General features: G+C 35.8%; 1 protein-coding gene across 1 annotated transcript in view; it reads right to left on the reverse strand.

Moving 5' to 3' along the window:
* The window catches only part of TBC1D5 (TBC1 domain family member 5), a 243,112-nt gene that overhangs the window by 60,349 nt on the left and 155,017 nt on the right, over nt 1–27,746 (reverse strand). Inside the window, exons 13-14 of the mRNA XM_062496189.1 lie at nt 15,823–15,965; nt 9,915–10,021 (exon numbers count right to left, since the gene is read on the reverse strand). Of these exons, the coding sequence (XP_062352173.1) occupies nt 9,915–10,021; nt 15,823–15,965 (250 nt within the window). The remainder of the gene's footprint in view (nt 1–9,914; nt 10,022–15,822; nt 15,966–27,746) is intronic.

Raw genomic sequence — 27,746 nt, forward strand, 5'->3', positions numbered from 1 at the left:
TACAGCAGCTGAGATATGGATATGAAGTACAGTTTGTTCAGTTCAGCAGCAATTAGGCACTAATAATTATGAATTAATATGAAGTATTTACTAATTGTTATCTAACAACTAGAGAGAGAATTTCACCTTTCCTCTTTTTATTCTTTTGTCAGATATTCTTTTGTCTCCACCCCACATGAACACACTTATACAGTATAAGCAAAGGCTTAACATTACAGAAACACACCAGGGTATTTTGTATACTAAACAACCAACCCACCCCAAACTCCAAAGCGCCCAAAGCAAAAAACCATTCCCCAGACAAACAAACCTTTCTTTTCACCTGCTAATTCTTCCCTTCCCTTCTACAGCAATCAACCTGCTGGAGCACAAAAGGTATTTTATCCACCTATAAACCACCGAGCTATTAGAATGAAAAAACCCAGCATGACATTAGGTAATATAAGGTAGAATTGCCAAGTCAAAAGTGGTTCAAGGCCAAGAGCAAAATACCATCTAAAACATAGATTGATAGTCTATCAACCCTGTTTATGAAAGCAGCACAACATGAAGGGTACACTGCGCAGAACTAATAAAGAACTTCCTTTAATCACAGGAGTCAGGAGATCCATGCACTAATATTGGTGTTGGCAAAGGAGTGCCATAATCCGCAAACTGGGAATAATGCTTCCTGTTTACATTTTTCAGAAGATGCTAAGGGTTTCAATCACGGACCTTGTTATTTGCAATGCAATAGCAGCATGAAGAATTATCATATTTAATTGTTTCTAAAGAAAATTATGGAGGTTTTTTTCCCCCCTCAGCAACAAAATTTTTCCAGAAGAAACAGAAAAGGAAACAAAATTCAGTTAATTGGGTCAAGAATGGAAGACACCCCTGAACTCTGATTAGGCTGAAATAAATTATCTCCAGATTTGCTATGTGACAACCCTCCATTCCCCTGGCAACTAGAAATTTCAGACACCAGGAAGATATTTTAAATACTGTGCGTTATGGTCTGTTTTTAACTTCATACACACATGCTTTCTCTCACATGGCCATTCTATGACAAGAGATGAAGGACTGAAAAAAAATGACAAGTGAGATTTAAAAATGCTTCAGTGACTTGACTGAAAGAAAGTTCTAGTTGTGTATTTTGGCTTCTTGTCCTAACTGCTTGGGAAGCCTTTTATAATATTCATTTATAGTATTACAGCATATTGCACTTTAACAGGTAGATCAAATCCTACCAAATCAGCTTTTATTGATACTCCAGACAAAAAGACTCCGACCTGCCAACGTTCAAGTTCATAACCTGTGTATAATCCCCATCTTGCATCAACAGAATTGCTTAAGCACCTTTTAAATCTGCCTCTTAATTTAGTTGCCTATTTTTCAGCTGAACCCTTGGTTTTAAGAAGTAAATTAACTAAATAGTAAGGTATAAATCTGACAGTGTTCAGCTCTACCCCGTGACAGATTTATGCTCTGGCATCTTGCAGCCTCGCACAGTTAGGAACAGGAGTTTTACAACATTGTGGAGGAAAGCTCCAGGCTTTTGAAGGGAACACACAGCAAGCCTTGCTTTAAACCCTGGAATGCTCCAAATTATGAGATTTAAAATATGACATCTTTATGTACAGAAAAGCTACCACATTATGGTTTTATTGGCACTCGTTTTGGACAACCTGCATAACTCACTGATGGCTTTGTGAGTAATGCAGTTATCCGAAGCTTATACTTATACACCCCTTGTAACCACACTTACAGCATTACATCTTCTCCAGATACACGCTTGTACACAAATCTCACATATCAGGGAAAAACAAGAACATTTTAAGGTGCAATTTGGTTATTTCCACTATGAAGAGAAGAAAGAAAATAATTCATGTTCTGTGTGTAATGTGCTACGTAAACCACTTGAAAAAGGTCCCTGGGGGAGTGAAAAAAACTCATTCACAGAGCCCCATGCATACACCACACCAAAAGGAATACAACATCCAAATCTTCTCTTGTGAAACACAGAGAGAAGCTAAAGGCCTGGTGCTGCGGGACAAGCAACTCCTTTCATTTAGGATTCTAATCATGAGGAATTACCCTAGAAAGCCATTTTGATCACTACTGCTCCTTAAAAAGACAAAGGACAAAAGACATAACATCTCCAAACCAAATTTTCCAAAAATTTACAGCAAAGGATAAAACATACCATTCCCAGTTCTATCTTGACAGTATTTTGCTCTTTCAGAGAAGCACTTCCCAATACAAATGTACTCAAATAGCCTTCATTACAATTGATACACTAATATTTACTATAAAATATGTAGGTACACAAGCAGTATATCTACATTTATATCAGAAGAGTCTGAACTCAAATTCCATCATAATAGAGTGGCTATGAATCAGTAGTTAATCTTTCATGTATTATTGAAAAGTTATGAATCAATTTTTATATAACTTGCAGTTTGTGTTTTGCAAATTTTAGTAAATAAATTATGACATGGAAAACTTTTGATTAGGTAGAATGAAAGTGCTTTAAGTGTTTTAAATGCTTCCTTTTGATAAACTACCTTGCAAACTAGAAATGATTAACTGGATTGTCAGGTTGCACATAAGAAGAACCATAATCCCCTCACTCTAACACTGTTAAATAAATTTGTAAGTGTAATTTTAAAAATAACATTATTACTTTTTTAGGAGAGGGTCAGTAGTTTTAGATGACTTTTTAAACAGAAGTAAACCTATCAACTGAATGACGCAGCCCCAAGAAATTCACAAGCAATAAGTTTTATTGGTAGCTAAAGTAATTAAGAGCTTAAAATGCTTCAGCTTCTTGCTTTAGCAGCAAGTACAATCAGAATTGCTTTTACTTTGCTACTGAGGATGCCAACCTGCTCAAATAGAAGGAACAGTTAAAAAAATTCTGTCTTCCAAAGAGAACTTTCTGGTCCATCTTGTCTTGGAGACTTGCTGTCAAATGTTTGCCAAAAGTAGAAGCAGTAGCTCCTAACTCACCTTTAGCTATTTCCTCTGAAAGACTTTGCACCTCCTGACCCTCCTAGGAATCAGCAGCCACACCACCCACTCCTTCCTGCCCCTAAGGAAGCCAGTGGTTCTCTTTCCTGCTGGGCCACACAAGATGGGCAGTGAGGACAATGAAGTCACCTGAGTGAGCTCTGCTGTCACTGCCAGCACTGTCCTGCTTGGCTCCACAGGGAGCTGGGACAAGTCCTTTGCTTCTGCACCATCTTACCTGTGGCATGGCTTTAACTATGAGAGGTGTCACTGTCACTGTTCTGGAAGCTTTGCTTTATTCCATATTACTTCCTGGCATATTCCTATTCATTTAAATGTAAGGTTGTTCACTGTGTGTTTGTGAGTTCTTGACCACACAACTGGCCTGTGTGTACAACACTAAGGAGAGACCAACACTTGGGAACTGTGTTGCCACTGGCAAACCAAGAGATCAGCCTTCCCCTGGAGTGATGACTACAATCTTGCACATGGTGCTGCAGAACGAGAAGAACTTCGGAAGGTTTCTCATTTGAAAAGTCTTGACTAGATGACTAATCAACCACCTTCCAATTTTTTTTTTTCCTGAAAATACTTCTTGTGACGTACAGGATATATTGAGGATGACTATTTTATGGTGGGTTGATTAAATGGTTAATGTATCAGTGAAGAGACTGTAATGAACTTTTAGAGAGATAACAAAGCTATTGTATCACAAGCATTGACCATGTAGCCTTTTTGTATTCAAAATTGCATAGGTGCGCTTGGAAAGAAGGTGTTGAAACAAATGCACAAAAATTATGCGGGTTTGTAATTCATGGTACACTTACTATTTTTATGTGGTACTATGGCAACATGGTTATTCCAAGTAATTTATCATTAAACTCTTAGCCGCCTGTCATACCTTATTCTATTAATGCAACACAATAACTGAATATTTAAATCAATAATTCTTAAAACAAAGTATAGAGTATTTCGTTGGAAAATATAAGTTTCTCATTTTAAGAACATGAACATTAACAAAGAGTAAGTTAATATCATGGCCACCATTAAAAATCTTAGCATACAGTCACAGAAAAAACATTGGTTTATTTAAACTGAGGCATTTAGATTACATCTGACCTCAATGCATTTGCAAATAGGAATGTTAGAACATCAAAATTCTTGAGTTCAGTACAAGGAATTGAATGTGGTTATAAAAGCAGAGGTCAAGTTGAGAATGGTGCCACATTTTTGTTCATAAAAATCTGTCTACCTTTCATTGAATATGCAAGATCTTAAACTTTCAGAAATTGAGGCAAATAGAAGTTCTCTGTGAATCACTAAAAGAAAATACATTTATTTTTTGTTTCTCCTAAGTCCTTTTCTCCCAGATCAAGAGATGTGTTAGCTTTTCTGGAGAATCTCATTTCCTCTATCAATGATATCCCATGTAAAGATAACTCTCCTTTAAAGTACAGGTGACCTTACTCAGTCAGGCAACTCTCCTTACTTAAAGCACAGGCAGCTCATACTGCACTAGGATATCCATTATCCCAGCTTCCTTTCCCTGCATGAAACTTAGGTTTCATGCACCTAACCCTCCTCCCCCCCTCCTCCCAGTGTTTTATTGCTCACAAAATATCAGTCACATTCTTCATGATCAAAACTAAAAGGCAAAAATGTTCGTTCAGAGTCCCCCTCCCCCTTGCTGGTACCCCTGTCACAAAGTGGACCCGCACCCCAGCAGTACCTCTGCGTGCAGGTACAAATTAATGAGCTGCTCACGCCGGAGCAGCGCCAGATCCCAACTTCTGATTGGCTGCAATCTGGTCATTAAAGAGAGGTAATTAATGCCAGATTGCACACACAATGCTAACTAACAAACAAAACAACCCCAAACCTGCTTTTCTCCTGCCACAAACGGCAAAACAACAACACTGACATAACGGCGGCGTTCAAAGGACAGTTGCAGCTCTGCAGCGGCACCTCAGTTAATGAGTGTATAGAAAAGAATTTATCTGAAGAAGAAGAAAGTGAAACTCAACAGCCTTTCAGGCACATGAAACCAGCTTGGAGAAAACTATGAGACGGTGGCAGCTACTTAAGAAGAAAATTCATCTGAAAATAAATGTACAAAGAGCTTGGTTCAAAATTTCAGCAATGTGTTTTCCCCTTGTCACTCATTGCTCAGATAGTGAACAGTGTTAAAAGCTAGAATGCAGATTTTTCCAACTATTCCTTACATATTTTATTGCTTAGGTTTTCTGGCAGTACCTGTAATTTTAGTCATGATGAACTAATATGACTTCTTTGAAATGTCATGTATGCTTCTCAGTGGATTTAGCTAGAATTTAATATTATTATATAGCCACTTTCAATGTCAGCAAATAGCTAAATTACAGTGTTGAGAAAATACCAGCAGCAGTAGCTATAATATTATTAGCATAAGTAACAAATTAATTTCCATCAACCAAGTACATTCTTTTCTTCTTTTTTTTTTTTTTTAATTGATAGCTTATGATAAAAGATGTGTCCATTGAATTAAGCTCCTAAATAGCTTGCCCAATGAATGGGACAACTCACCATGCTAAAATATCTGAAAGCAAACCTATTTTACAGAAAAATTAAGAATAAATACAGTAGCTTTCAAACAAAGGAGAGTTGTCAGGTTCTTAGTATGCGGTGCAAAACTGTAATATTCTATGTAGTGCTTTAGTTTTCTAATAAGTCATTGTGATAAGGTTAACACTTCAACATAGAACAACATACAAATAAGAACACCCAAAGATGAAAATTACTTTGCTTATGTTGCTGTATTAGAATTTTATTTGCTAAAGGGTGAAAACAGATTTTCAAAATTCACAGTTAACTTAAAAACAATAGTTTTAAACCTTTTATTCCTAGCCCTGGCTGCCTTCAGGAAGGAAAGAACATCTGGTTATTTAAGGAACACAATATGTTCACATTTTCTATGACTTTTGTTTCTAATTGGGTTTTTAAATTTTTTTTTTTATTTGAACAACTCTAGTTAGAACTATGTTTTTTAATCACTTTATATTTTTCCAATGCCCTATCTCCATATCTCTACTTCTTAATTTTGCTGCCTTTGCTGTGAAAATTAACAGTGCTCAATGGTTTTGATAAGGAAAAAAACTGAAGAAAAAGAGCCACTCATGGTTTATTAAATATGCAGACACACCTTCAGTAATGTTTTTGGATATACATAAAAACCCATCCCTTATTTTTTTCATTTCACATATACACAATTTTAATAGCCCATTCTTCCATAAGAAGCTCTACTTTTATATTCAGAAGGACTGTAAGTGCATAGAAGTTACTTTAATATAAATAATTGAGGCAATTATCTGTTCAAAGATTAGAAATGTGAAGCAAATACTCTGTTAAGCAGGTTAACTTTATCACCCTATGCAAAGACAACAACACTGCTTCAAGCTTTTCATTCCATGCTTTCCTAAGACGTGGAGCTAGCCAAATGCAGAAAAGGCTGAAATTCAATTATTCTGCATTGATCCATACTCATGGATCCCTGTAAAATTAGTATCCCTCAGCCCCACTCCCCTCAGAGACAGGTGCATTAATTTGTTTTTAGCTATTACAGAGTGTATTTCTCTTCGGTGGCACTGAAAAATACCAGGGATGTGGTATCTAAAATGTTTTCTCACCTTAGCTGCCAACTGGGGTTCGCAAAGTGAATGGGAGAGCTGCTGCAGCCATTAGGTTAATGGCAAGTGCTAATTACTTTTCATATTATTGTTAATACTGGATAATGCTAAGGCTTCTGGTAAGGTTTGATTTCACAAAAGGTCAGGAAATTGAACTTGTCCATCTTTAAGAAAAAAATGCCCCCCATCTTTTAAGTACAGCTTTCTTCTGACATTTAGGCTGCCCTCCTGGTGATGACTGCAGTGAAAAGAGGCAAACAAAATGCAACAGGTTCATCAAGACAAAGTTTAGCTCTCCTGAGAGACTACATGACAAAAAGTAAGAAGGAAATACCTGTTATATCAGAGCAAGGAAAGACAAAAAATAATAGATGTCTTTAGATATACAAACTCAGGTTATCTCCAGAATTGGGAGTTGCAGATGGAAAAGCTGTATCAGATTTAATGTCTGATAACAACTTCACCATTTATGACAAGATTGTTCCTTAAGAACCTTTCAGTTTTATCTGACTACCTCCAACCTTTCTAAGTCCAAATATCCCACAGCCTCCCTTCTGTAAGATGACTTGGTATTTCCCTAGCTGCAAAAATAATATGGAAGACAACATATGTATTAGCAAACCTGCAAGAGGTGGATTCCTGCTTGTAATTTGCCATGATTTCTTGTCCTGCTGAGATTTAAAGCTCCAAGGAGCAGAGAGCAAGCCTCAGACATTATGAACAGCACTAAACATTCTTGGTATGTTCAACAAATAATTAAATAAGCCACTGGACCATGCAACAGTCTCCCAGAGAAGAGTTCCCTGATTTCACATATTAAAACCCAAGCAAAATCTTGGATGAAATGCCACACAGAAAAACTCGGCCCTGGATAAGGAGAGATAAAATTGCACTGAACCAAATGTAATTTCCTATTAGAAACCAGAAGCTTGTGATGGAGAAATGCATGGGAAAACATCAAAGAAGGAAGAAAAATAATTAAGCACTGAATTTGTTAATCACCACTTACAAGTTGCACTACAGACTAAAATCTCTTGGTTATTTCTTCCAATCTCCATTCATCTGCACAGGGAATAAGGGTAAACTGAATTATTTCTATGCAACTAACAAAAAAAAAGTATCATAATTTTCCCACTTATTTTCGTATATAATCTGTGCACTGACTTCAGACTCCTACAGCACTCATGATGTCTTGTTGAGTCTTTGCTTTCATTCCTTTTCATGAAAAATGTTGACAGACTTGAAATGTTTGTGCACAGGTCTTACAGAACACCAAGACTTCTATTTCAGTTATATGGAAAAAAGAGACTGCACAAACATATGCTTACAGACACCTAAGTGAAACTCAAAGTCACACCTAGGAAAAGATAAGAAACAGGTGCTCAAGTCATAGCCTTGAAAATACATTTATTTCTCAGATGAAGAGCTATTTTTTAGTTTTAGAATGATCCTTCAGAACAGTTTTACTTCCTTACTGTAAGAAGTCCTGATCTGTTTATGCAGCCTCAATACAAAGAACCAGTGTAAAATTAGAGGTGGCTGCAAGTCCCTTAGGCTCTTCATTCTCTTGAAATCAGAACTTCTCAACCTTCAGAGGATTTCCCAAGCAGAAAAATACAGCACAGAAATGAGAAACAAATGCATTTTATCATATTTAAATTGACAAAGCAACTACCACTCAGCATCAAAGAGTTTCAAGTACTAATTCCCCTGAGCAAAGGGAGAACTACATGAAAGACATGGTAGAACTAAATTCAGTATTTATGTGAAAGGTGTTCAAGCCCCACCTGGGAATGTAAATTAATAGGACACCAAGGCCTTATGAGCCTGACAACTTCATTCTGTTGGAGACAAGAGCATAAAGAGTGGAATAGTGATTAAGCCTCTTTGTGGGAAGTTGGTGGTTAATTTTTGCCCCCTTCAGCTGATAGGATATCTTGTATGCTGTCTAGCATGTTTCAGAGGACAGCTAAATAATTAGTAATCACTTTATTGTTTAACGTATTTTTTCAATAAATGACAGATTACATATTGAATTCAGATGGATAACTGAGCAAAATTTTCTTCCCTTTGTATCTTTCTTCTAAAAAATATTCCTATCTTGTTTTGCTATGAAAGTACATAAATAAATGCTGGGCAGTTTGATTTCACAGACTGCTGCCAAAATCTTAAGAAAGATTCCTGAGATCTAACGTTAGAAACTTTCTTACACACTGAAAAGATGATACACTTTACTTCTCATCATGAAAGAAATCTTTGTGCCCGAGAGGAATGAAAAAACATCTATAAGGATGCAGATTTCTGCAAAAAACTGATATAGAAAAACAAAGAAACAATTTTTTTCTTAATCCATAGAAGTATAAACACTGGTACCAAATGAAATTTTGCAGAAGGCAGTCAGAGTGCAGAAGTGATGAATTTTTTGCTTTCAACAATGTTGTTCACCAAGAAGATGAGGGAAATCAGACTTTACACTGGCAACCTACTAATGGGACATGTACAAAGACAGTTCAAATCTAGCAGCACAAATTCTGCTATCTGCCAGAGATCTGAGCAAGCAAAGATTACTGTGTACAGCCTCATCTCAAGCACTTTATCCACTGTACAGTGAGTGTCTCCTGCATATTATACCCATGCCATTCTAAAACAGTAAGAGGTTTTATTATTATATTTTTTTAATAGACAAATACATCAGAAACTGCTTGCTGGTAATATGTGGCATTAAATTTATAAATTTATACTTTTTATATATGTGAATCTTTACAGGCTGCAGCATCAACCTCTCATTTTTAATCAAAAAAATCACATAACCATTATATATTGGGCAGGGGTAGTGCTTTAAGGATTAACAGTGATTAATCCCAGAAATCCCATGAAAAAGGTCTTTGAGATGAAATTACATGATGCTTTCTATACAGCTTACTAGGTTTTAAATAGTAACATCACTGTTTTCCTGAAAAGTATACTTTATCCTAAAAGATATCTGTGCAGAATACCAAGCAAAGTTATTCTAAAGAGCACATCTGCAGTTACCAGATCTCCTGGATAACTTTAGCAAAGTGTTCTTTAAAGTATCCTTTAAAGAGTAAAGGAACTTGATTCTACTCTGTTTCCAACTCTTTCCTTCAGCTCTTTAGTCAGGTGAGAAGAAACTGAAACTACATTTTAGTTTCCAAAATGCAGGTTGCTACTAGATTTACAGCATTTAGAACATTTTATTACTGTGATTTATGTCCTGTATTTACAGAGCAAGCATCTCACCTTTGGATCTCGGAGAAAAAGTGCTCTTAGGATTAGGGAGTGAACATCTCCAATAGGTGGATAATGCATAAGAAGTCCCAAACAGGTCTGATAATTACTTGAAATCACTAGAATAAAAATGAAAATAAAAGAGAGAGAAAGAGAAAAATATTACTGTCTTACTTTGATATTCCAAACCATCACTTTTCCCAGTTAATTCATTACACTTCAGATTCGGCTGTCTTTTCCCACATAGTCCCTCAGAACTCAAGCAGTGGTCGGAGTAAAACGAGATATATGTACTAAAGCCTCATGATTACACTTGGTCCAGTATAATTAAGAAGTTTTTAAGCTGTGGCTTCAGTCATAGACATTTATGTTAGCTCCAGATTCAGTTGCCTCCGTTCAGAGCTCTGTAGCTGTGCCCCTAAAGCCTGCCCCAGTCACTGGAGCTCAGGGCAATACCAACAGCAGTACTGCCTTGTACTAGTACTATACTGCAAAATGGACACAGGCTTTCCAGACACTCCTGTACAGACAAATTTAAATGTGATAATTTCCATTTATGCCTTTATGATAACTTTGCCTCACTCTGACGAGTTTTTGCTGAAATATCTTTTATGTTGCTCTTAAATACATATTTATATACATAGACACACTCAGATACCTATGTGAAATTATTCAATAACTCCTTGCTTTCTTTTAAATCAAAAACTTCACAAAATATTCAGGAAAAAGGGAAAATACTAGATTTTAATTTCATAAATGCAAAAAAATATAGTACACCATTAACTAGCTTAGATTTTTTCACTTATTCAGAAAATTTACAGCATGCTTTGCTAAATTTGGTCATTTTGTTCTAATCTATGTGATTTTATCTGAATCTATGTAAGCATATTCTATGGCTTTTTGCTTGCTGTTGTCATCTTCTGTTTTTTTTCCTCTCCTTCCCAAATCAATCTAATTATGAGTGCAATTATTAAAGACATCTTTTCAAGCAGGTCTATGTAAACTACTTCATTTCTTTTGCACCATCTAAATCCAGGCAATCCATCTGCCACAGCTGTCAAAGCAATGCCTGTTAATGATGCCTCCACTCTGCAACATAAAGACAGCCTCCAACAATAGTAATTGTAAATAGATTTCTAACAAACTTTACTATTCTGACAACTATAGCTGTAGTAAGAAATACCTTTAATTAATTAGGATGTTGCAAATAGACATTTATTTTGAATCAATAAACAGCAAAATAAAGGGCAGTTTTGCGGACAGAGAAATTTAAATGGTTTACTTTTCATTCTTTCATCTGAATAAGCCTCATATCCTACTGCACCTTACCTCTCTCAACAAGAGGATTATGGGGAAAAGATGCAGGACTGGGCAAAATGAATAATTATAATCTGTGTAAGGAACCACTTTATCATCTTCATTTCCGTTGCTGATCCGACAGCTTGTAATTTCATACATCTGCTTTCATTTGTAAAGCACTCACTTATCCTACTCATTCTTTATCTGTTCTGCCTGTTCTTTTTCCCACCCTTTGTTTTTCTTGTTCATATTCAGGTACCTGCTTTTTCTTCTTGAAGTCACAAAGCTGGAATAATGAACATAATACAATGGCCTCCGTCAGCGTTCTTTCAGAGTATAATACGAGCACCACACAGAACATGCCCAATCAAACTGTGACATGTAAATCAAATTTAAGATACTGAACTCCAGTTGGGATCATGATGCCTTTTTAGCAAAGCAAATAAAAACAGTGAATATTGATATTAAATGCTAAATAGTTTTATAAATGATAGACAGTAACACCAATGTGTTTCTCTTTTGAACAAGTAAGTACGTGTTCTATTCTGCAATGTAAAATGGATTAAAAATATATTTTCTTTATTTTTCCTGGAAGAGTTCTTTGCTGTCTCACAGATACAGAGAAAATGAAATATTAAAAAAACCCTAATTTATTTTAATGGTGCAGACTTGACCCTGACAAACAGCCCTTTATCATCTAGAAAGTTAAAAAACCTCCAGCACTTTAAAGGGAAGACCTGCTAATTTTTATATATGGGGTTTTGTTATCTTCTTCCCCCACATATTTATACTGGAAGAGGGTAGATTTAGATTGGACATAAGGAAGAAATTCTTTACTCTGAGGGTGGTGAATCACTGGCACAGGTTGCCTATAGATGTTGTAGATGCCCCTGGAAGTGTTCCAGGTCAGGCTGGATGGGGCTTTCAGCAATCTGGTCCAGGAGAATGTACCTCTGCCCATGCCAGGGCCTAGATGATCCCTGAAGGTGCCTTCCAACCCAAACCATTCTATGATTTTTGTCTCTTCAGGACAAAATGTGTAATATACAACAGAGGGGCAGCTTTCTTAAAAATTATAGATAAACAGCAGTAAACCAAAACTGAATATGCCTGTTGGTGTTAAATGGATTTCTAAGAATCATCTGTACAATGAAGTTTCTGAAAGGAAATTCTGTGAAATACAAATATCCAGTCTCAGCAGTAGGTGGTGTGTCCAGCTGCCTTGTAAAAAGCTTGGTGGTTCTTCAGCTGTGCTTTTCCTTCTCTCATTTGCTGAGAGTCACATCTGGATCCAACTCTCACTTCCCAAAGAAGAATGCTACTGGCATTTCTAGGGACAGGAGGAAAGAAACTCCTCCTATTCCTCCTCTCCACTCCTGTAGAGAAAACAATCTTACTGCCCTTTTATTCATACTGTAATTCAGTGTCCAGAGGAACATCAAATTGCTTTCTCCCTTCTGCTGTAGAACAGACTGACCTTTCTCTGTTGGCCCAATAACCATCCCCGGATACAAGCAGCAGGAATGTGGTGGAAAACCTGAAAATTCACAGTACTGTCCTCAACACAGTCCAAATTTTCTGATACATTTAATTTCTTTAAAGTTTAATATTAGATGTCACTGATCCTGTATCCAGATTAGTTCATAACCCTGGAAGGGTGGGATTACTCCCCCCTGCTGCTTTACACATGGTCACATTCTCCTTAGTAGCCCCCAAATTGAGTTAAACATAGACAAGTTAACATCTTGTACTAAAAAAACAACTAACAAAAATAACTAAGCAGTTCCTCTAAGAAGAAGCTATGGCTCCTTTATTTCTCTCAAAGTATTCACAGTGCTTTAGGAGGTGAAAAACTAAATTCTAACAATGGCCATACCTACTCCTCAAGTGGAAACAAGATAAAAATACACTTATTATAATACTGATCAGTCAAAATTAGCTCCTGGTGCAATAATGGCATTAATTTACTAAGCAAAATATAGACAGGTCTTCCAGTTATGCTCATTGTTGTCCTCCTTGGAAGGAGGTAGATAAAATATATATATATTTGCATCACATCCTTCCCTCCATTCTGACTTCACCAACAACTGCATGTAAAGAAAATATTCATGCTTCTGATTTGACAGATTAAAAAAAAAAAAAAGTTTAGCAATCATTTTTCCAACGAAACACAGAAAATAATTTAATAACATTTACAACTACACTGGTACACAACCCTACGTTTGGCATGTGAGGATTATCTCTCCACAAAGATCAGCTTGGATACAGATGTAAAACTGAACTGAGTAGTTTACAGAATGGCTATGTACATGTTTATGTATCTGTAATCTCTAAAATATATAAGCAATAATCTGATAATCTAAATGTTCCCTTCTCCTTGCCTAATACATTGTTTGAGCAACAGAGGATTTCAAAACTAAAACAAAAATGAGAAATATAGCAGAAATAATAGTTTCTTAAAATCATGTCCTTGAGAACATCATAATAGAGCACAGAAAAAAAAATTCATCAATTCTCAAACCAGCAACTTTCACCCATCCCCAAAAGTGTTGTTAAATAAGAATCGGCACAATTTCTAATCTTTCAAATGGTTTGAGTACTGTATTATTATAATTGCTTATATTTGACATTTTTATAACATAATATCGTAGGAACTTTATTATTGTTCTTATTGTTTCGAAGTTTCTAAACTAAAAATTTCCCGATGGTTTATTTAAATTAAAGATGATTATCACCACTGGATGTTTTGAGCTTATGTTTCTTTTCACTAAATAAAGAGAAGCTTTTATAAACTTACTTTATTTGAAAATGTTTTTAAAATTACTGCAGCTTTGAACTCTGTTCAAAGCTCAAATATTATCAGCAATAAGAAACATGAAGAAAACCAGAGAGTTTTATTTTACAGATATATAAAAAAAAGTTTTTTATGTAATCAAGAACTGTGGAAATTGTTATGGCTCGAGCTTGACTTAGAAAAAATAGATTCAACTTTACAGTATCCATTACTTATTTTGCTTCCCCATTCTATTATGCTTAGAGTAACTAGGTCCAGCTGTAGAACAAGAAGTTACTTATTGCAGAAACAGTCAACATCAGAAGTATTAGCTGTCCTGATGAGATGACTTTGCCTCTCATCTGGTGAAATGTACTACACACTGTAAAGTTATTTACTCCTCTATTTACTAAGCCTGGGAAGTTTAGAAAAAAGAGGGAGACTGATTTCATATGAAAGCCTGTAACACATTTTTAGCTCACATTTTTGCTAACTCATACTGATACTTGTACCTCAGCAACACAAATCAAAGAAAATAAAGCCAGAACAACTTTCCCTCCCCAAGAAGAGAGAGGCTTCTCAGAAGCACAGTTCTAATGTGCTGCTTTTTTTAAAGGTAAGCAATGACACAAAATAAAATACTGATGCTAAGCAACTTTCTTACATGTCCCTTCAGAACATATCTCTACCAAAAAATTTAAATTACTTCAGTTTACTGCATATAAACAAGCAAGATTTAGACTGCAAAAACAGAATGACCTGGAATCAAATTGTCCTGAAACATCAGCATTAATTTTGAAATCTCTGACCAGAATTAAATGTCCAGTTTTTTGAGAGGAATGAAAGGTAGCTCTATATTTTATATTCGTGTTTATTAAAAAGTAATTAAAAAACACATGAAGGCAGGCAGTGGAACAACATGTACGTGTAAAGTACCACATTATATTTTCAAGACTGGGCCTTAAAATAGGAACCACAGATGTTGAAAACTTCCTATGTCCTAGAATACAAAATTGTGTCAAATATGTGACCTTGTTATAACCTAAAGCTTACAGATGGTATATACTTAACTCTGAATAACTTGCTATAGAATTCATATACTTAATGACAGCTATACGTCTTGCTGTGAAATGCATACTTTGTTGCATCAGTTGCATACAGAATTTTTTGCAGAATATGACAGGACAGAAATAAATGCCTCAATTATCACTACATATCTTTCTCCTCCCATTTACAATTATATAAGCTAACAAAATTTTCTTGATTGCTTGTTTTTCCCAACTTAATATTATTAGTCATCACTAAACTGTAAGAATTCACCTGTGCACAAATTTCAGGTGTACTGAACAGAAATAAAATAAATGACTATTTTTTAAGATGCCGCTCTTACACAAAATAAACATATTCAGTAATTGCTACTAAATTTTGTGTTTTATTCAAGATATCACTTCAAAAATTGTGAGCCATTGTCTTGTGCATTTTCTCCTTCCTCACAGGGGAATAGCACTAAATTGTTTCAAGTGTCACAGGGAACCTTTACTCAATTCATGAGCTTGGTCGGAAGGTGGAGCTCTATACTTGCCTGTACCACTCAGAGCACATAAAATCTGCAACTCTGTAAAAATACAGAACTACCCACAAAATAAACCTGCATTTAACTCCAAGACACAATTGTTTCATAAATACAGAAGGCCGTGTCTGATAATAAATAGCTCCTCTCCTAGTATTTGGAATGATTTTCAATATGTTAAAAAAGTCACAATGAGATTTAGCATTTTTAAGGTCTATTTTTCTTTCAAAGAATAGGTTTGCATTCTTTAAAAAAATTGTAAGATAGCTGATACTTACAGGCATCTCTGATATACAACAACATGGCTACAAAAATGTAGTCAACTAAATTCAGGGTGATACTGTCAGCAAATAAAGCATCCCAGACAACCAGAAGATCCTGAAGAGGGAATTCTCGTCCGAACAGGAGCCTTACCCATCGCCTGAAAAAAAGGGGAAAAGTTATGATTTGTATTTTTCCATTTTACCAAGTAAGGTAAAGTCAGAACACATATCCCAGGATCAACTACAGTCCTAAACATTTTACCAGAAAATTGTACAAAGTGTCAAGATCTGTGATAACAACTTAACTAATTGTATTTGTGGAAATGTTACTGCATCTACATCAAAGAAATTATATATTAGAGACTGCAGAAGGTTCACTGACTAATATTATTATGTGGGTCACCCTGAAAGGACAAAATACATCAATCCCATATACCATATTTTTGAGCATTTATTGTAGTGACCTAAGATGAACGGGAGAAAATGTTATGCAAGAATGGCCTGGAACAGCAAAAACAAGGAGGTGAAGCCAGTGGTTTATGAGAAGCCCTGAAAAGCCCAGTCGGGTGAAAGCCAGTTCAGAAGCAGATGCCAAACAGCAACTAAAATGGACCAGGTCACAGTTACTGTGAAGGGACTTTCTCTCTGTGTAAAATATGCTATGGATGCTATTTTCATTAAATCCAATTTAAATCTTTACCAGATTTAGTGATAACCTGCATGTAGATGATACTGTTAATTTCTGTTCATCTCTGCACTGTTTTCATACCTAGCAAAATATGAAAATTTGTCATATTAAACACAGTATTTCCTTGAGGCTGGAAGCTTGAGATACAGTAGAAGAAAACTGTTTCTACAGATTTCTCATTTCTAGTTCTGACTTACACTGACTTACTTGCTGACCTCAGGAAAAGCACTTCTCTTCCCTATTCCAGAACAAACCCACTAGCTTTCTATCTTTTTAGGTAGGATTATCTAAGGTCACATTTGAATGAGCTAAAGAATAGTTAGTAACATTAATCCTGAAATAGTTATTACGAAATGGACTTAAAAATAATGAATTACATTTTTAGCTGGGATATGCAAATAGCTACGCATGTGGAATCTGTTTATTCAGTAGCAAGAAAAGATTGATTGCAAATTTCTGCTAAGCAAATTAAGTCATTCTTTAAAACTCACAAAAATTTCTAAAAAGGCAACTAGAATTTTTTTGTTCAAGATTAGTTTCACTTGTAAGAATTCATGTTTAACCACTTTTGTTCCAGAACTCGTTGGTTTAAGGAATCTGGGGTTTTTGCTTTTTGTTTTTACTTCTGATTCCAGTATGAAGAAAACACTGGACAAATTAATTCCAGCACGACAGTCTATCACAAGCCTTGAAGATAGTAACAATCTGCATAAAAAGACAGTCTCTTATAAAAGAAATTCAAAGGGACTGTTGTGCATGAATGTTTTGTTCACTAAACTTTTATTCCCCATGCCACTGGGACCATATGTACAATCCTCAAAAATATCCATGTCCAGATTTAGAGATCACTACATAGAATCTTTTCCTTGCAAGATATGTTCCCTTTTAAAATGAAAATACATGATTTCAAAAGACAGCATCATCTCACTGTCATATCAAACATTTACGTTCTAAGATCTTGTAACTTTTTATGTTAGTACAGTAATTACAGAAGTCCCAATATTAACTGCGACAAAACAAAAACTGTATTTCCCTCTCTGATCAAACCCCTTTCCTATAAGGACTTATTTTGAGACCTCAGAAAACGACATCAGAACTGTTACACAAAAGCAGGGCTTAGCTAGTGCATTTAACATCATGTCTATTCTACCTAAGGGATTTTGCCACAGTGGCACATTACCCTGCAGTACCCAGCCTAGAGGAGACTCTTACCCTGTGGTGACACAAACATTACCCAAACTCTGTGTGAAGCCCATTACCTGCATCAGCAACTTCTCCCACCTGTAAAACCACAACTTTCAAGTTATACAAACCGTTAGGTGAGAAATCTCAGCAAAGCTCGAAGCATTTGAGCTGACTTTGCTTGCAACTACCCAAGTCTCATTCAAAAGTCTTTCTAAGAGTCTAATACACTTCAAGAGAAAAAAAATACACCATGGTGTAATGGGATTTGTTATTAGTCCTTTATTAGAAATCTCTTTTGCTTCTTTACTACTTCATTATACAGTGTTAATAGTTTCTAGATGCAGGTTTATTCTGCTCAAGCAGAAGCCATTCCTTTTTTTTTTTTCTCCTGCTTTTACATTTTCTCCTGGGAAAATTAAATCTCATTCCCCAGAGGTATCACGTTTCACAGATGTAGGCTGCTGAAGAACAACTGGACTTCCTTTTGCAACCATAATATTGCTGTTAATTATTTGAACCTTCCTGTCTTAAAGGGAGTAAGCAATTCATACTGTTGTAAATGCATATATACTAACTGCTCTCTTATTTTTTTCAGCAATGTTTAGCTCACAGCATCTATAAACTGAGGGCCCTATTGCCTATGAACCATGCTGCCATATGGCAGGACTTCACTCAGCTTTTATATTCATAAAAAATCTTAATTCTTTAACTAAGTGTCCACACTGAAAAGCTGTCTTTCAAACGAACACATTTTTATTGCTTTTGCAAGTATTTGCAGAGAATTTAAGACACCCTTAATAATTGCCTTGCACATGATAAACCTTTTCTGTTTCTCTCCCCCCCCCTTTTTTTTTTTTGAGATGGCTGTCTGTGTTTTAATTATTGTTCTGTCCTGTTAATCTTGCCTTACATCTGTTACACCTGCAGACTGTGAAACTCACAATAGTATACCTTTTATCACATGTGGTAATACAATAATTCATATTTTACCAGGTACACCTAGCAATTAAAATCTACAAAAAAAAAATAAAATCCAAAAAACCTCCAGATTCTTTAAAGCCATAATACACCAAGGTACTACTACCTACATTGTAGAATATGTAACTGTATCTTCCACTTATGATTCCTATATAATTAAACCAATATTCTCAAGAGATCAGTAATTACTAGCAATAGATAATGATTCATTAATGACCTTACAGTATAGGGAAAGCAGGAGAAAACTCTGTGCTAGTAAAGCCATTAAAGAAGGCAATGATCCAGCTTTACCAGTTTTAACTAACACCACAACCATTTTGACAGAAATTTAAAGGACAATTCCCCAACCATCAAAATTTAAACTGATGTGATGTGTTCCATATATTTAGTTGCTTATCTTCTCAGCCTTCTTGTGAGGCAGAGAATTCTTTTTAAAAAAATAAGTAAGTCCATGAAATGGTTACAAATGAGGCAAAACAAACAGTTTAGGAATGTTTATGAGGCCAAAACAACACAATGAAATCAGAAAGAATAAGGAAAATTGTAACAACAGGAAAAGGGAAAGCATCACGCTGAAGCTAAATGACTTGATCTAGGACTTTCAAGTTGACAACAAGGTGCCTAAAAATGTCTATTGTTAGGAGCGTGTTTTCAGTCATTTATACATTTGGTAAACTCAGTGTTCAATAGAATTTCCACTCTAAGCATCTGCTCAAGGCTTGATTTTTTTTTTCATTCATTGATACTTTCATTAGAATAAGGATAAAAAAATTCTGCTTGTGCTTAACTGAGTTTTTTCTGCAAAACATTTCACTAAGGTCTAGAATCAAAATAACAAGGTCTCTGGTATCTTCTTTTTTTTTACTGTGCATATAAAAAAAAAAATAGAGAAGCCCAAATTTGGTAATTCCTTGTTTGACCTAAACACAGCAGAGTAAAGATTTCCACAGGGTATGTTCTGTTTCTTCCTAACTCTTGCCACCAGCCCAAGAATGCATCTGCCACCCTGTGCTTCATCCCAGCTACATTATTTTCCCTGCATGGGAAATGGTAGAAGTGTGTATCATCCCTTGCAATGGCCACTGTCACTTGGGGGATGTGGTGGCAGAGGATGCTGTTGTTCTGTTTTCCGATGCTTGCAAGACTAGTCAAGGTCTTTCAGAGAAAGGAGGGTCAGTAGGATTTTGCAGGATGCCATTTAATTTTTTTTCCTAAACAAGAAAATTTTTGAAATGGACTGTAGGTATAGGAAAGAACACTATCTTATCAAATCTAAGCACTCGGAAGCTGAGAAATGCTGAAATTAACATCAGTTGTTTACTAACTGAGAAAATGATATGTAAGCTCTGTCTCTTTAAACTCTGTCATGAATTATGTTCAAGCAAACATTTGTAGCCAGTGCAATTTACTATGTAAAGTCATGGTCAATAATTTAGGAGAAAGGGTAGACAGACTTGAGCTCTGATCTGCTCGTTCAAAAACATGATATGGGAAAAGGATGAGGAGCGACATTTGTATAACACTTCCAGAAGAACTTAAAATTATACAGAAGATGAAGACTTTAATAGTTCAATGCCACCAGAAAGCACTACTCTGGGCAGACTTGGTGCCTGCACTAGGATTGCAGTCTGTGTTTCTAACCTAAGGACACGAGAGGGCTGCAGATGAGGTAGGCTGAGTGCAGAGGCACCCAGGGGTAATATGGGGGCTACTGCTCCTGCAGCAGCACTCATCAACACCTGCATGGATGAGAAGGAAATACACAGCAAAAAGCACCCCCAAAAGAAGACATTTGATTCCAGAAACTTTCACAGATTTGATAGTTGCAAGAGGCAGAGGAGAGACAGCTAAGTGCAGTCAGAGGATGTTTATGACAGTTCACTGTCTTTTAGTGACATGAAGGAGACCAATCAAGGCAAGCCTTAGCAGCATTCCAGCTTAAGCCTGTATACACAGCCCATTTCTCCAGTGCTCCATCTCCTCCCTTAATAAATCTCATTTTTATTAAAGCCATCATGGCTTGATCTGGTTCAGGATTTTGTTCTGAATGTCCTTAAAAGATGAATAAAACCTTCAAATCATACAAGACAGAGAAGGAAACGTGCCTGAAGTATAATCAAAACTTGTTCTTTCAGCTACTATTCTACAAGGTTTTTTTGGAAGGGCAGTACTGCTCATGGTGCATGAGGAACTCTTAATGATCACAGATGAGAAGAAAGGCAAAACAGCTAAGTGTTACAATTAACAAAAATGGCATTTCTAAGATAAACAAAACCTTATTAAATTCCAATATTTTGTCAGAACAGAAAGAAGCCTGTGAAATCCCTACAAAGCCAAGAAACTGATATAAGAAGTTATGTGAGAAGCTCACCAGACTTTCAGGGATTTACAGAGACTTCTAATGTGTTCAATTTAAACACTGAGAATTTTACACACGGCATACCCTCATATGCACATTACCCATAAATGATGTACAGTGTGATATTGTTACAGCATATGCTCCATTTTTTGCCTTAATCTACTTAACTTGTGAAGGGAATGGAAACAGACATCTTGCTAGAAGATGTGTTTACTTCGACCATAAATTCAAATGTTAATTCTAGATTTATTAGATAAAATTATGTGGCCTTTGTCATTTGAGAAGGCAGACAAGATGATCAGATTTTCCTTAGGCTGTAAAACATTTAAATATTATAGATTTCTACCACATAGTCTCCAGCAGTGTATGCTGATTGTAAAAAAGTGTGTGTGATAAGGAGAAAGTATGTGCCAGCATCTAACACATCATTCAGCTTCTCCTTAGACTTAGAGATAATAGTGAGTATATGAAAAGATTCTTCTTATGTGTGTCTGCCTTATCTATATGGAGTACTATTCTGCTAGAGAATGACATACTTGCTTTAATATGCCCGAGATCTGGGATTGTTCTGTCCTGGACTCCCATCAAGGTTGTTCACTTCACCCAGCTTCTCCTGTACTGGCTGCATGAAGATTTGGTGGATCACTGAACCAACTGCAGGAATCAAGGCCCTGCTGCTGGGTGGATAATACACAGTTGGCTATTTGGCTTCCCTTTTCTGTGGCTTTTGGTCACATCCGTAGAGTTTTAAGTTTTACATAGTTTTAATAAAACCCCCTCAACATGAAAAAGTACGATACCCACAAGCTTTCTGTTCCACAGCTTAGACACCAGGATCTCGATGCAAAGATAAAAATTACAAAAAAAAAAATTGAATTGTTATTTTGATTATAATTCAAATGAAAAAGAAACTAGATATTTACATTACAGATCACGTATGTTTCAGATCTACCATAAATTTTCCTGTCAGTAAAGAAGCATTTAAAATTAAAGAATAATTAAAATAAATACTTATTTATTAATATAAATCTACTCAAATTCAGGTTAAGTGGTGAACATGAATACTGTACATAGTTTACTTTATGGCCTTCCTTCCACTTGGGAAAAAGGTTTTGATATGCTCTATTGACATTTCCAACTACTGTACATATCCTAACTTTTTTATATTAATTGCCTTATCAAACACAGACTAGCATTATCTCTTTAAAAGAAATACCTTGAATTTTATTTCTACTAAAAAGTGGCACAAGCATCTAGTTCTTATGTGGATTATTTCCTTTCACGTTTGATTTCTTTAAGATTGCTGGCAAAGATTACTCAATTTTGCATTTAAGAAAAATTATTTGTGTTTTGGGAAAACTCTATGAATTTCCTTATTAATGAAGGTTTTTCTTTCCAAGAAATGAATTCCTAATAATTACCTTTCCTTCTTACTGCAATTTATCCTTCTCTGCAAAAGCACTTATGCAGTTTTAAGCCAGACTAATTCTAATATACTCACTTGCAGAAATGCACTTCAGGAAATAAACCCCAAAAAATGCCACTCCTATCCTCAAAAAGGTTAAGGAACTACAGGCCTGCCAACCTCACCTTGATCTCTGGAAAGATGATAAAGCAGCTAATTCTGGAAGCCACTTCCAGGCACATGAAACACAAAAAAAAAATCATAAGGAGTGGTCAGCAACTGGCTTTCTTTTATACTGAATTTCAATAAGAGAGCTAGGAAATTGAATCTATTTAGAAGAGAAAACAGAAATTTCCTAATTTTTCAGCAGGGCAGATGGGAGAAACTGGACCTTTGGGTACATATTTATACTGTGGATGTAACTCTAAGTGATCAGAGACTCGCACTGAATGTAGCATTCAATTTAAGAACTTCTCTGCAGTGGGAGAAGTGTACACTGTCCAGTTTCTTTTTCATTCCTCCTAACCATTACAAGTTAAAATACTTCCATTTTAGTATTTCAGATAAATAACACTTTATAAAGGCTTAGTAATTAACAGCTGTTCAAGCACTGCATTGACACTGCCAGCATGTGTTTGCAGCAAATACAACAGTTACGGGACTGCAACAATTTACTGACGATTCGTTAGCGTGAAGGGTGGAGAAAAATGTTGTACTACAGAAGTTGCCTACAGGAAGAATGATCACAACGAAATATTTTCAGCTATTACTGATTTTTTAAAGGGCAGAGATTCTAGGCATTTGTTATTATTTTTTAAAAAGGTGTGTCAAGTTGACAACAGGTACCAAGACCTAAGCCAAGGCATGTTTCTTCACTCTGGCCAAAATACAGATGTTACAAGATGAAGGATTTAGCTGTTGCACTTTGACTTACTTAGCAGTTATCTGGGCTAAACTGTGCTTTCATTCAAAGGAAAAAGACTGAAGAACATTGCTGGGTTTCTGAGAAAGAACTAAATTAAAACAACTCAGGCAAAGTTCAGACTTAAAGAGCAAGCAACAACCTGGTAACATTATGGTGACAAACCAGAATGAAGAGGGGAGTGCTACATTACGCTGGAAAAAAAACCCTTTGAAACCAATGATAAACACCTCTTAAGTGTGCACAGTGTGGGACTTAATCTCATCTTCATCTTCACACTCTGTAAACCCCAAATATAATGACCAATATCTGCAATTGTAAGAGAAAGATCTAGGAACCTGAAGGTGTGCTTACTGAATTCTTAATGTTCTTTGCCTCTGAGCAATTAAAACCTGCAGTCCTAAATACTGATGATGCATGTGCATTTTGTTTTGAAAAATCACTGCAGAGTAGCAAAAACATTATCTTTTTTTGAACAAAAATAATTACAGGTGAATGATTTTAAACACTGTTTGCTGCAATAAACCTATTGAAACAAAAGAGGCACTTCTAAATTAGTGAAGTTCCTACTGATATCAGCTATTAGCAATTAGGAACTCCACCCCCCAACTTTTCCATCTTTAAACAGCAATGATTAAATTTGGTTTTAAAGTGCAGAAATTATATTAGAAAAACAACTCTCAGTGTTGCAATTAAAGCACAGTTCTTAAGATGATAAAATAAATTTGCTAATAGCTTTATCCATTGATTCAAAATGTACGCAGTAGGTTTAAAAGATATGATCCTTTTGTAAAATTTCTCTTTAAAAAAGGAGTCTATAATATTTTATTGTTCCATATTGTCAAGTATTCTGTAGTGTTAGTACAATTTTCTGTACAATCCACTTGGGCAAGACTTAACCAAAAAGACAAGTATTTAAAAATAAAAGTGAGACAGATAATTTTGTTAATAGCTCCAAAGTAAACAAATAAGCACTGATAAAATATTACAACGTTTATAATCTATCTTTGAGACTTCCCTATTATAATTGAATAAAACGTCTTTTCTGTCCATAAAAAATTGAAATCTACAATGGAACCATCTTTCTGTTACCCTGTAGTGAAATGTGAAACCAAATGAGCTATTCTTTTCTGGTATGTCAAGTAAAACATTTTTTAAATTTCAGGAGATCTAACTTCTTTTAAATTCTTGAGAAGCTATCTGTCTGTGTCCAGGAATGGAACTGCTATGCTTTGTATTCAAACCAAGACAACATGTCTGTTTTAAGCATAGAACCAGTTTACCAATCAGTGTTAGTCAATTTTTCCTCTCTAATCCTGATTTTCCATCACAGGTGTTTTTTTGGATAACAGAAAATTTGGCTGATAAAAAAGACATTTTTAGGTTATCCTGGATGCCCTCTTTTTAATAACTGGTCTGTAGTAGGTCAAACTTACTCTTTTCTTTTTATAGGAAACTGCTGTCAGACAAGACCAACCTGCATAGGGCCAATGAAGCTTTTAAATGCCCCCATAACTGCTTGTATTATCAGCTTATTAATTTTTTTTTTGTTTCTATCACAAGCAACTTACTTGGAGACCAAATGTTAGTAGAACTATATGAGACAGACCCTTTTATGTATTGTTAGTTTGATTTTTACTAAGTTTATTTTGTTGTTTTACTGGGAAAAAAAAAAAGGCACGGGAAAAGCTTCTAATATTTTTCTTATGGATATAGAATTTTGTTTCAGTCAAATGGGAATCAGTGATTTCAACCAAATTTAGCCTGGGAGCTAGTACAAGGATTTATGAACATTTGGAATCATACAAATTAAGGAACATGTATTAACCTTCCCACTTCTGCCTCAGAAGGCTTTAGATTTATGATAATCTGGCTACATTTTACAGAGATATTAACCAGTCAACTAAATAATCTTAATGAAAGAAAATGTCATATGGGGAGTTGTTGAGCTCCCCATCCTAGACTAGAAGGAAGGACAGCCATGGACTCTCAACAGGATATGGATAGAATACCAGCTCCCATGTAACTCTACTAGGAACCATTTATGGAACAAAATATTACATTGTGAAATGTCACTTTTATTCCGCAGATTATGGGCTTGGTGGAAGGATGTGTTTGCATGACATTTTGCATGTTACCTTTTTTACTCACAGATAGCCTAGTTGAAGGTACAAGTATTCACTCTAATTTTTTGCGTGCATAATAGCATTAATATTAAGACAGATGATTTTAGCACCCTAATCATACCCTATGATTATTCTCCTCATGCCTACTGTTGTATTTTCATTTTGGTAACGACACTGTATTTGACAATGATACGTACTATACCTCTTCTTTCTCTTCTTTCTTTTCTCCTTCTGTCTGCTATGTGAAAATCACCACCGTATAAGATCTGGAGTGAACAGCAGCAGATGAGAAATAACAAGTGTTTGAGCCATGGGGTGGTTTGAGAGACTGAAACCTTGATGGTTAATGGCTCAAGCAATCGCCCATTTGGAAAAGCTGCAGGGGCTTTGCTGAGGCCAGGTTTGCACCCCTGGACCGAAGGGCAGGAGGAGAGATTTGGGGTGTGGTGAGGATCCTCTGTTCTGTATAAGAGCAGCCCAGGGGCAGGGAGGTGAGCACCCACCACCAGAGGATGACCACAACAAACTACAAACTGACCTTTGTTTAGCAACAAGCTGGGTTTGAGCCAGATAAGGGAAAAGGCCACTGAGGAGCAGTGCTGCTGAGGTGGGAGAATGCTTTTTATCCTGCCAGTGTCCTCTTTTACACAGCTGGGCCAGCTGTAAATCTCCCTTCCCAGGGAAGGTATCAGGACACCCGTGTTCACACCTGGGCCTGAAGGTGTTCATCCCTTCCTGTGGGGCAGAACTGGCTCAGTTACCCTCAGGCACGAGACAGCTGTCATGGCTTAGAGGGTATTATAAACCATCAAAGACCCCAAAGTGCCCCCAGACTCATTTCTGGGTTCTTCCACCAGACACCGCACGTGATCCCCAGTGTTGGAACAGACAGTGTAAAACTCCCCCCAAGGGAGGTGCCTGGGTGTTCCCACCTGAACATAATGAACCCATTGAAATCTATGTTTCAATGATGGATCAAGGCTGCAACCATCACCTGGACCAACAGGATGCTGGATCCATGGGTAGTGATGTCTTTTCTCTCCACTGTCTACTATTATCTTTTTCCATCTTTTCCTCGTATATTTTCTTAAGTGATATCTTTATACTTTTATATAGATTAAAAGTATAAGATAATTTCTATAGATAACGACAAAAACTTCTACATACCTCCTTTACACTGCAACCAAATTGTTCTAAAATAAACTTTCATTATATATATATATATATATATATATATATATATATATATATATATATATATATATGAATAAAAGCACTAGTCATTCAGTGTTATTTTGCTCTAATTTGCCCCAAGGGATCTATTACCTGAAAACTCAGTTACCTTTGCCTTCAGGTGTGGGTCATAACATGTGGTAAAATTAAGGATGGCAATATATCCAAGAACATGAATTATAAAGTAAACCAGTAACTTTAAGATAATTAAATTATATATCAGATTGCCTCCTTTATCTCATAAAAATGCATGAATATATGTCAAACATATCTCAAGTAAAAGGACATGGCCTTTACAAAGTGATAATCTTTTAGTTGAGTTTACAACAGAAGAAACTGAAATTGTGATACTTTGATATGAAGAAAATAAAAATCTTGTTATTTGGCAGTCACACTCAGAATTGAACAGCCATCAGTAATGAAGATTATTAACTGCAACAAAATCTTACTAAACATACCTTTTGCAGAAACCTTATTTTAGTATTTGGAAAATGCCTCCTAATTACACTGAAGATGAATATGAGTAAAACTAGATTACCACAGATAAATAAAACCCTTAGCAATAAACTAGTAAGAAAAATGTGTAGAGATACCAGGATACCAAAACAGATGCAAAATCTCACTTGATACTTTCCCCTTGAGAGTCAAAATTAAACAGCAATAAACCCAAAATGGACAAAATTCCTACCTACCACCAGAACTGGGGCCTTATTTTTTGCAAAACTCTTTTTAAGTAAGTATACAGTATTGCAAAATCTCTTTGTGGATCTCTGCTCCAAAGAAGAAATTTATTTACTTTTTAAAATGAGGAGAGAAGATTTATATCAGTACTGAATTCAATATTACATCTATTGTATGCTCTAAAACTAAATTAAGAAGCTGTTCAGAGGCCATACATGCAGCAGTCCATTTCAATCTATTAGTCTGGCTAAATGCCTTCATACATCCAGTGAAAGGAGTCATCATCATCAATCTGCCAGTTTTAGTGACCAGTCAACTACACGTTGATGCATGCACTGAGGAAACACAAGTGCTTCTTCCCT

The sequence above is a fragment of the Cinclus cinclus genome, chromosome 1 (assembly GCF_963662255.1).
Source record: "Cinclus cinclus chromosome 1, bCinCin1.1, whole genome shotgun sequence".
NCBI classification, from domain to species: domain Eukaryota; kingdom Metazoa; phylum Chordata; class Aves; order Passeriformes; family Cinclidae; genus Cinclus; species Cinclus cinclus.